At 43.2% G+C, this 11,289-nt stretch overlaps 1 protein-coding gene across 2 annotated transcripts in view; it reads right to left on the bottom strand.

Moving 5' to 3' along the window:
- The window catches only part of LOC143497186 (uncharacterized), a 15,085-nt gene extending 7,536 nt beyond the window's left edge, over window positions 1-7,549 (bottom strand). The window contains exons 1-5 of one of the 2 annotated variants that reach the window (XM_076993011.1): window positions 7,373-7,548; window positions 5,042-5,102; window positions 4,364-4,714; window positions 3,801-4,079; window positions 1,130-1,243 (exon numbers count right to left, since the gene is read on the bottom strand). In XM_076993011.1, coding sequence (XP_076849126.1) covers window positions 1,130-1,243; window positions 3,801-4,079; window positions 4,364-4,714; window positions 5,042-5,096 — 799 coding nt within the window. In that variant the 5' untranslated portion in view covers window positions 5,097-5,102; window positions 7,373-7,548. Of the gene's footprint in view, window positions 1-1,129; window positions 1,244-3,800; window positions 4,080-4,363; window positions 4,715-5,041; window positions 5,103-7,372 lie in introns of both variants that reach the window. The other variant, XM_076993014.1, reaches the window with a different exon arrangement.
- Window positions 7,550-11,289: the final 3,740 nt, after the last annotated feature.

Raw genomic sequence — 11,289 nt, 5'->3', positions numbered from 1 at the left:
ATTCACGCCCAATACAGCATTCCACATCCTCTCTGAGCCAGAACACTGTAAGTTACTGGAAACATAAATAAAGCTTTTTCAGTGCAGGTATAAACCATGATATAATCCAGGTCAGTATCTACAAGTACTCAGCTGCATGACAGATCAAGGTCTGTTTCATAACCACCATTTATGTGAACTTAGTGTGGTTTTACGTTTCAATTTTCATGGGAATCCCCAGACACCTTGGTCAGCTCAGAATCGGATCTCTATTTTCATCTACAGAATGAACCTAAAAACGCGTGGGATGAACTGTTTACAAACGGCATTGACACGCTGCTGTCACATGTTGTCACAGTAACAACTGTGATGTCACAAGGAAAAATGACAATGCATAACTTTAGAGGTTCTAAAGAAAAGAACCACATGATATTCTCCCGTACTCATATTCATAGTAACGAGGCATAAATACAGACTTACGTTGGAATAGGTGTGTGTGTGTGTGTGTGTGTATGTGTGTGTGTGTGTGTGTGTGAGTGAGTGAGTGTGTGTGTGTGTGTGCGTGCGTGCGTGAGTGTGTGTGTGTGTGTGTGGTGTGAGTGAGTGAGTGTGTGTGTGTGTGTGAGTGAGTGAGTGTGTGTGTGTGTGTGTGTGTGTGTGTGTGTGAGTGAGTGAGTGTGTGTGTGTGTGTGTGTGTGTGTGTGTGTGAGTGTGTGTGTGTGGTACATGAGGGAATAGTGTGTGTGTGTGTGTGTATGTGTGTGTGTGTGTGTGTGTGTGTGTGTGTGTGTGTGTGAGGGAGTGTGTGTGTGTGTGTGTGTGTGTGAGTGTGTGTGTGTGTGTGTGTGTGAGTGAGTGAGTGTGTGTGTGTGTGAGTGAGTGTGTGTGCGTGCGTGTGTGCGTGCGTGCGTGCGTGCGTGCGTGCGTGCGTAAGTGAGTAAGTGTGTGTGTGTGTGCGTGTGTGCGTGCGTGTGAGCGTGTGTGTGTGTGTGTGTGTGTGTGTGTGTGTGTGTGTGTGTGTGTGTGTGAGTGAGTGTGTGTGCGTGCGTGCGTGCGTGCGTGCGTGAGTGTGTGTGTGTGTGTGTGTGTGTGTGTGTGTGTGTGTGTGTGTGTGAGGGTTGTACATAAGAACAGAGCCAGGACACCAGACCTTTTTTCCTCCTGTACAGAATCAGTGAGGTGAAGGTGAGAACTGCAACCACGGCAACCACAGCAGCGGCTGCAGGTGCGTGACAGTGCTGACACGTCTCAGGGAAGATTTCACCTGCAGAACAGAAACAGCACCGTCATCATCCACCAACACCAACTACAGGGCAGTTCTCTGTAAGAAGACTTGGTTAGCAGAGTTGATCTTAGTTTACCCCTTAAATTACTTAGTTCTTCAGCAGTTGGTGAGGTTGGGGGATATTCTGAAATTCTGAAATTCTCTATAAAAATATTTGTCCGCTTCAAGGAACTTTTGGTTATGGTATAAAAGTTTTAAATGTAATGATATTACAGCTTTGTCTTTGGCACTTGACACGTGGTTTTAAATTCAGAATATGCCTGATGTAAACACTAACCATTAAACACTAGCCTGCATTAAACTAGCACTAGCCTGAGAAAGTGTCGATTTCTGGAAAATTACAAATGGCATCAATGTGCTATAATAACAAAAGCCAAAGAACTGGTGAATTCTGCTTATATATCACTATTCTTATTACACAAAATCATTAACATAAATCATTGTTATATCAGTATGGTGTCTCTTCATTTGAATCTTATACAACATGCCCCAGCAGCCACAGAGTCTGGACTATGTAACTAAAATCACCTAACACGCACGCACACACACGCACACGCACACACACACACACACACACACACACACACACACACACACACACACACACACACACGCGCACGCACACACACACACACACACCACACACACACACGCGCGCACGCACACACACACACACACACACACACACACACACACACACACACACACACACACACACCATGAACACCTACAAACACCAGATGGCATTTGTTCTGAAGATGGCATTTGTACTGAAGGTGGTATTTGTATTGAAGATGGCATTTCTACTGAAGGTGGCATTTCTACTGAAGGTGGCACTTCTATTGAAGATGGCATTTCTACTGAAGATGGCATTTCTACTGAAGGTGGCATTTCTACTGAAGGTGGCATTTCTATTGAAGATGGCATTTCTACTGAAGGTGGCACTTCTATTGAAGATGGCATTTCTACTGAAGATGGCATTTCTACTGAAGGTGGCATTTCTACTGAAGGTGGCACTTCTATTGAAGATGGCATTTCTACTGAAGATGGCATTTCTACAGAAGGTGGCATTTCTATTGAAGATGGCATGTCTACTGAAGGTGGCACTTCTATTGAAGATGGCATTTCTACTGAAGATGGCATTTCTACTGAAGGTGGCATTTCTATTGAAGATAGCATTTCTACCGAAGATGGCATTTCTACTGAAGGTGGCACTTCTATTGAAGATGGCATTTCTACCGAAGATGGCATTTCTACTGAAGATGGCATTTCTATTGAAGATGGCATTTGTACTGAAGATGGCATTTCTACTGAAGGTGGCATTTCTACTGAAGGTGGCACTTGTATTGAAGATGGCATTTCTACTAAAGATGGCATTTCTACTGAAGGTGGCATTTCTATTGAAGATGGCATTTCTACTGAAGGTGGCATTTCTACTGAAGATGGCATTTCAACAAACTCCAGCTCACCAGCTGTGCCTTCAAACTCAATCTTGCTTTTAAATGTACATTAAATGTAAACTGTACATAATGTATGTTTGTAATTGTGTAATGCTGGGGGCAGATTTTAAAACTTTACATGCAGTATTGCCAGTTTGCATGTATGACGGCCAGAGGCCCACATCTCAGAACACACAAAGGCATGGTCTACTGTGCTAGCATCTGAATGAGGCCTGCCTTCCCAGAACCACTTTCACTTTCAGTTTGAACACTGTGTCCATAAATTACACACCCTACATGCGACATACCCTTTTTAGTGTATGACTTCATTCATCTTTCAATATCAGGTAACACTTAACTAGCGAGAGCCGTCAGGAAAACCCTGCCCAACACCACATATCAACTTTTATATCATACAACACACTCAGATGTGTTGTGAGTGGGAAGCATTCAGAAAGTGGGAGGCATTCAGAAGAAACTTGTTTATTGCCACAACCCATCTGTACTGGGATAAGCGTGAGTGCATGTGTGTGTGTGTGTGTGTGTGTGTGTGTGTGTGTGTGTGTGTGTGTGTACACACCTCAAAACTTTAGATGAATCATTCTTGCTTGATTAAAAACACCTCAGGACACCAGTAATCATTCATACATCACTTCATATGAATCAGATAGTCAACAGTTCTTAAGAAACGTATATCAGTTATGAGTAAAGTCTTTCTTCTGGGAATACTTGCCCTTAGACCTCAGTAGCTACAGCTACTCGGAAAACTAGTATCATTAACTAAATGTTCCAAGCTGGGAATGTTTTCCTGAAAGCCCAGGGAGTCTACCTACTGCATTTAAACCACACCACAATAGGAGCTGGGATTGTTAGATGTTCCTCAGGAGATGTTCCTCAGGAGTTCCAGGGAGTCTACCTACTGCATTTAAACCACACCACAATAGGAGCTAGGATTGTTAGATGTTCCTCAGGAGTTCCAGGGAGTCTACCTACTGCATTTAAACCGCACCACAATAGGAGCTGCGATTGTTAGATGTTCCTCAGAAGCTGTTCAAATTGTTCACTAACCATTCAACAAGACGCCTTTACAGACTCACCTGGTATATCAAATGTGGCTTCTTGGCTAACTCCGTCCTCAGTTTTAAAGGAACAGGTGTAGTTGCTGTTGACATCAATCTGTACAGTCACCCAGCTGGTGACATTCAAGGTGCCATCACTGGTCAGTTCACTGGTGCTGTTTGACCCTTGCATCACACTCTGGAGTCTGCCATCACTCCAAACCACTTCAGCCAATGGGAAGCCTTGGGACTGACAGGAAAGCTCCACCTCCTCTTCACCTATTCGTCTAAGGTTTTTATTCACAGGAGTATATGAGCCTGAGAAAATGAAAGTTTGTTATTTGTTATTTGTCTGTTGTAAAATTTAGAAACTCTAGAATGAATCAACAACCATGGAGCCAACAGAAGCTAAAATGTTCTCTACTGCTGCGTGCTACGATTTGAGTCAGTACTACAATTAACTCAGTGCTATAATTGGCCTGACAACAGTACTGAAGCGAGCGAATGAAGAAGGAGGTGTGTGTGAGAGGAGGAGGAAGAGGAGATGTGCAGATACTCCTCAGGGAAATCAAACATTACTTTAGTTTGCGAACTGAACTGACCCCAAATGGTGAGTTTGGTCTGCTTGTAGTCCACATCCTGATGTCTGACGATACACCGGTACGTCCCTGCATCGCCGATCCGGAGCTGGGACAGTTCGAGCACAGCCCGCAAGTTCGGCAGCTCACCCATCACCAGACGGGCCCGTCCCCGGAACCACGGGTCGGTGAAGTTACTGTTCTGTTGGCCCCTCTCCAGCCGATAGACCTCCGCCACGGGCCCGGGCCCAATGCGCTGCCAGATAACAGACAGCTGCTCGGTGCTCTGCACGTGTGAGAAGTGACAGCCCATCTGGATGCTCTGGTGGAGCTCGGCATGGTAGGAGTCCTGCTCTGCCTCCACGGTGAAGAGGGCTGTGGAGGGAACAGTGAAGGAACAGCCTGGTGAAGAACGTGGGAGGAGCGCTACGGACTCCTCCATACACGAGCACAACAAGAACTTCATAAGAACTTAGGAACGGAATTAGGACCTTCACAAGAGTCATAGATGTTAGAGACATAGAAGAGTCTATTGAGATTCAAGGGACACAGAAATAAGAGAAAGAGACATAGATACAAAGGAGAAAGACAGAACATAGGAAGAGAGAGAGAGAGAGAGAACATTACAGCCTTCTTCAACTCACAAATTCACAAATACTAATATAAGTGATGACTAATAAAACATTTTATGTACGTCCATACCATGAACAGAAGGCCATGTGATAAAAAATAGGAGTCTGAATACAGTCCACTTCATTAGCTCCTGTTAATGGGAAACACAACAATAACAACAACAATAACAACAAAACACATAAGCATGCAGCAGGCACACCCATGGACATTTCAGAAAATTTGATCTTATTTACATGATATTTGCATATTGTTTACATGATATTTGCATGTTGTTTGCATGCTATTTGCATGTTGGGTATCTTTCCTTGCCTATGCTCCAGTAAGCAGGTCTGCTGACAGTCTGCTGGTGATTGCTGATCACAGTATGAGTCAGAAGCAGACAAGGAAACTACTGACTTCCTCATTTTGTGACCTGAAACATCTTAAAGCATTTTGCTGCATCACTGTTTCTGTGAAAATGACATGTCGAAAACTGACAATAAGTGACTTCCTGACGAGAACTGCTCACAGGTTCATTTAAACGAGACTTTATCACACGCACTTGTGGAAGGAGTTGATACCATATTTGTCTAGTAATCTAATAGTTGCCCTTGAATTGTTTCATTTTATAGCGTTTTATATCCTTCAATCTAGATCTCAGTCTAAGTCTGAGTAGACGTCTGAATCCCTTATCTACTAAATGCCAAAAATGCTTGTGCTGCTTTTGGTTTGATATCGCTTCAAAAAAATCACACATGAAAAGGAACAGTTTGTCTCAGTGAGAATTCAGTCAGTCCTGGTTCCCGATAGGGTCACAACAGTGCTGTATTACACACACCAGAAGATTTACACCAATGACAAGTATACCCTATTATCTCTCTGTCTCTGATCTCTGTTAATATTTTCAGGTGCTGTCAGAGAAGTCAGCACCTTTACTCTCCTGTTTCCTGACATGTGAGGAGGAGGAAATGTCTTTGCTTTGTCAGATTGTCTCCAGGGACAGCAAGAAAAAACCTGAGTGGCTTCTGTGAAGTGTGAGCGTGCTCACTCATCCGTCACATGAGAAATACAGAGAAACGCTCCGGTACTGTAACATGTGTAACGTCACATTACACAGCGCAATGTTGCTCATTATCACGGCTTTGTGCTTTACTGGGAAAGGAATGGGTCATGTTCACTAAAGCTCCAGACACACCGGTCCAACACAAACCAACACAGTATAAAAGAATTCTTCAGTAGAAAAGAATTCATTCTGGCATTGAGCCACGTTCTAATGAAAGAACTGACCTCAGATCAGCCTGCAGGCATGTACTGTGATTTTGTTTACAAGGCTTTTATTCTGTTTCAGTAATGGAACAGAAAAAGGTTACACTGGGAAACCAGAATGGTTGCAATAATTTTGCTGTAATAGACTATTAAATTAAGACTTGTAATAAGCCAAAAAATTATTTTTTTTTGTAGTACATTATATAGTATATAATATAATATAATATAATATATAGATGTGACCACACAATGCACAGTGTAGCTGCCGTTAACTCTAGGATCAGCCCCTCTGCACTACAATGTAACTGGAACATCACGAGGAGCCTGCAGGTAGCTGATGACCAGATGACCAAACACGACAAAGCTCTCGGACATTTACTCAGGGTGTGTTATTAGATAGAACACATTACATACAGAGAATAGATAGATAGAGGAGAGAACCTCTGAACAGAGAACTTCTGGATAGAGAACTTCTGGAAGGAGCGTGCTTCTGGTCTAAAAACATCTAGATACAGATCCTCTAGATAGACTGATCTAGAGAATATCTAGAGTGACATATACACTGCCTGCAGTCATTACAGTTAACTTGTGAAGAAATTGTGCAGAAATGCTGTAGCAGCATATCTGCAGGATATCATTACACACACACACACACACACACACACACACACACACACACGCGCACACACACACAAACACGCACACACACACACGCACACGCACACGCACACACACACACACGCACACACACACACACACACACACGCACGTGCGCACAGACACGCACATACGCACGTGCGCACAGACACACGCAAACTGGATGGAAGTCCAGAGTAGCAAAGCGAAAGAAAAAGAAAAGGGGAGAAGAAATGGGAAAAGTGGGAAAATTGAAAAGGGGGAAAGAGAGCCCACCATGATGTCGGAGATAATAGCGCAGTAAACTACCTGTAAATTGCTAAATGCAATGTTTTCTTAAAATAGAAAGAAAGAAAGAAAGAAAGAAAGAAAGAAAGAAAGAAAGAAAAGAAAAGAAAAAGAAACGGTACAAACTGCAGCGCATTACTGTTTACAGCTGGAAGGACTCAGAACCGCTGTGCCAATATAAACACTACTATGCAAACTCACACAAATCGACAGAAACTGCGCGCAACTCACCGTTCAGTTGCTCTTCAGCATTAAATCATCGCAGTCAGGTACTAGTCCTAAAACGTAACTGCGTCCCACATAACGATGACGCCGTGAGAGTGACTCTAAAGTGCCGGAGAGAGTGAAACGCGCTCCTCGGTTCCCCCACACTACTGATGACTGATCTTCTCTCCAGCTCTACTCGTATACACCAGTTACCGCAGCGTCGTTTCCCAATCAGATGACTTCAATACCTCGGAAACGACGTCAACCATCCTGATCGCCTAAAACTATTCACGTTACTTCAGATTAATAAGGATGATTATGAAAACGACACAGCCCTACAAGGGCAATCAGGAAAAATATACATATTAAGAAATAAAACATACCTGTTTTTTTACATTGTTGAAACATTTCTTGTGTTCAAATGTTTTTGTGACTGAAAAACTTCGAAACATCTTTCTTAAAAATAATGAAACCGACAAATACAAAAATTAAACATACATTTTAACAAATAAACCTTGAAATATTGGTGAAGACACACATTTGTACTTAGATCTAGCTGTTATAAAAATACATTTGTGTCATTACGGCATTAATACCTGATCATTTTGATTGCAGGTTCATTTTTAATTGGGATAAAGAATCCTAAATCCCACATTCCACACATAAACGCATGTGATTAGTACTTTAGACACACTATGGATGAATTAGTGTAGCCTATACACTTATCACATCACATAGCCTACACTAACAGTGTTCAACCATATTGCATCTAAAATACTTATCACCTACACTAACAGTGTTCAACCATACACTGTAAACCCGGATATGTACTCAACTGTTTAATTACAATGTACATAAATAAGTTTTATTGCATTACTATCAAATATAAGTATATTGTATTCACACTATAGTGTGTCTAAAGTACTGTATTTGTATGCTGTAGCATTAATATTAGTCTTTCCTGGAGCTCAGGGGTCCAAGACCTGTAACACAGTTCCAGACCAAAAGCGCTCCTCTAAAAGCCCTCCTCTGAAAGCCCTCCTCTGAAAGCGCTCCTCTAAAAGCCCTCCTCTGAAAGCGCTCCTCTAAAAGCCCTCCTCCAAAAGCGCTCCTCTAAAAGCCCTCCTCTAAAAGCGCTCCTCTAAAAGCGCTCCTCTAAAAGCCCTCCTCTGAAAGCGCTCCTCTAAAAGAGCTCCTCTAAAAGTGCTCCTCTAAAAGAGCTCCTCTAAAAGCCCTCCTCTAAAAGCGCTCCTCTAAAAGAGCTCCTCTAAAAGTGCTCCTCTAAAAGAGCTCCTCTAAAAGCCCTCCTCTAAAAGCGCTCCTCTAAAAGAGCTCCTCTAAAAGCCCTCCTCTAAATGCGCTCCTCTAAAAACGCTGCTCTAAAAGCCCTCCTCTAAAAGCGCTCCTCTAAAAGCGCTCCTCTAAAAGCCCTTACTGCTGGCACTCAGCACTACAGGCTGGGTTATGCTCTCCAGCACTCAGATGAAGTGTGGTTCACCACTCCAGAGGTCACGTTCCCACTGCTCCAGATTACCCCCCTCCAGCCAACCATTAACTTTGTGCTTAGTGACGTGAAGATGCTTGGCTGTGTAAACCTGTTCTGAATCTCCTGAGACACAGTTCTAGTGTGGATGTTGCTGGATCCCGAGACACAGTTCTAGTGTGGATGTTGCTGGATCCTGAGACACAGTTCTAGTGTGGATGTTGCTGGATCCTGAGACACAGTTCTAGTGTGGATGTTGCTTGATGGAAGTCTGTAGTGAGTGACACACTACTGAGAGGAGTGACACACTGCATGCATCAGGACCAGTGAGCCCTGCTGCATTGAGCAGAGGTGCCAAAGTCCTGTCACACACTAATCTAGTTTTGTCCCACCATAATCTAATCCTGTCCCACCCTAATCTAGTCCTGTCCCACCCTAATCTAGTTCTGTCCCACCCTAATCTACTTCTGTCCCACCCTAATCTAGTTTTGTCTCACCATAATCTAATCCTGTCCCACAATAATCTAGTCCTGCCCCATCCTAATCTAGTCCTGTCCCTCTATAATCTAGTTATATCCCACCCTAATTTAGTCCTGTCCAGCCATAATCTAGTCCTGTCCCACCCTAATCTAGTTCTGTCCCACCATAATCTAGTCCTGTCCCTCTATAATCTAGTCCTGTCCCACCATAATCTAGTCCTGTCCCTCTATAATATAGTCCTGCCCACCCTAATCTAGTCCTGCCCCTCTATAATCTAGTCCTGTCCCACCATAATCTAGTCCTGTCCCTCTATAATCTAGTTATGTCCCACCCTAATCTAGTCCTGTCCCACCATAATCTAGTCCTGTCCCTCCATAATCTAGTCCTGTCCCACCCTAATCTAGTCCTGTCCCACCATAATCTAGTTATGTCCCACCCTAATCTAGTCCTGTCCAATCATAATCTAGTTCTGTCCCTCCATAATTTAGTCCTGTCCCACCCTAATCTAGTCCTGTCCCACCATAATATAGTTTTGTCCCACCCTAATCTTGTCCTGTCCCACCATAATCTAGTCCTGTCCCTCCATAATCTACGAACGTAACACTCGTGACGGAGTGTTTTTTCAATAGCCCTGAAATAAATGCTCCAGTTTAAAATTAATTCTCCCGTTAAAAAAAAAAAAAATTGCTATAGATGATCATTCAGGACCTCTATAGCTGGTGGTGTGGGTTCAGGACCTCTATAACTGGTGGTGTGTGTTCAGGACCTTTATAGCTGGTGGTGTGTGTTCAGGATCTCTATAACTGGTGGTGTGTGTTCAGGACCTCTATAGCTGGTGATGTGTGTTCAGGACCTCTATAGCTGGTGATGTGTGTTCATGCAGGTGTATAGTTGTACATGGAATTTTCCATTTCCTGTTGCCATATCTCAACATCTGGCCACAACTTCTATAACTAGCTTGATCTCTTGAAACTTTGATATCTTGTACAATGATGGGGAAATAACTCAGGATTTCTGTTGCTGATAGCGCTAAAAAGTCCATAACAGCACAAACCCACACGTCTTTCAGCCAGAGCCACAAAGTGCAAAGACTCTTTTTACTTCAACTACATACAGAACTAAATACAAAACATACATTTACAGACAATAACAAACCTTTAAACTAAGTTTTATTATTAATGTATTAATTGCTATTATGGTATTATGAGCTCTGCACATCTGTATGTTCATGGTTCTAATGTATTTTACTCAGAAACGTGAGAGTAACAGGCAGTGTCCCGAACTGGACTGAAGACAGCTTCACTGGGCCATTACGTATGTGATCGTCAGCAGGGAAGTTCTGTCTTCTGCTCAATACCTCCTCATAACCTTATCAAAGTTTCAGCTGCTCATAAACTCTTTGTATCTTGTATCTTATGTTAAAATGGGAGTGGGGGACTCTGTTAATGCCCGTCAGAGAGATCAGTGAGATCAGAGGGGGTTTCATGTGTCTCTATTGCAGTAATGGCTCCATCAGTGATCTCATCTCAGTTCCACGTATTCATCAGGCAAGTCCAGGAATGTCAAGTGTACTCTCCTTGATTCCACCATCGCATCTTATGCACATGGAATGTGGGTTTTTCAGGACATAAAACCCATCACGGTGGGAATTTCTCCAGTAATGATTTTGATGGCGTTTATCAGCCTGTCACATCGGTTCTCGGATGGAGGGTAACAGGTGGAGTCTTTCACCTCCGCATAAAGACAATAAAATCAGTGGAAGTGCAGTGATGTAAACTTTAGAGACATTCCCCCGTCACACGCTGAAGAGGCACTTTCTGCTCGCATGTCCCATCCGTGAACCGAGAAGAAAAACATCTCAGACGCGAGGACGCGTTTGCTCACCGCTTCACTGCGCTTGCTGCAAGCTCGGGGTCTAGTTTCTCACATCATCGTTGTCCAGAGCATTCATACCGTCAGAGAAATACATCACATCACT

Source organism: Brachyhypopomus gauderio, unplaced genomic scaffold (assembly GCF_052324685.1).
Source record: "Brachyhypopomus gauderio isolate BG-103 unplaced genomic scaffold, BGAUD_0.2 sc102, whole genome shotgun sequence".
In the NCBI taxonomy this organism is placed as follows: domain Eukaryota; kingdom Metazoa; phylum Chordata; class Actinopteri; order Gymnotiformes; family Hypopomidae; genus Brachyhypopomus; species Brachyhypopomus gauderio.
Note: the sequence above shows the minus strand (reverse complement) of the source record. Positions and strands in the feature narration are given on the sequence as shown.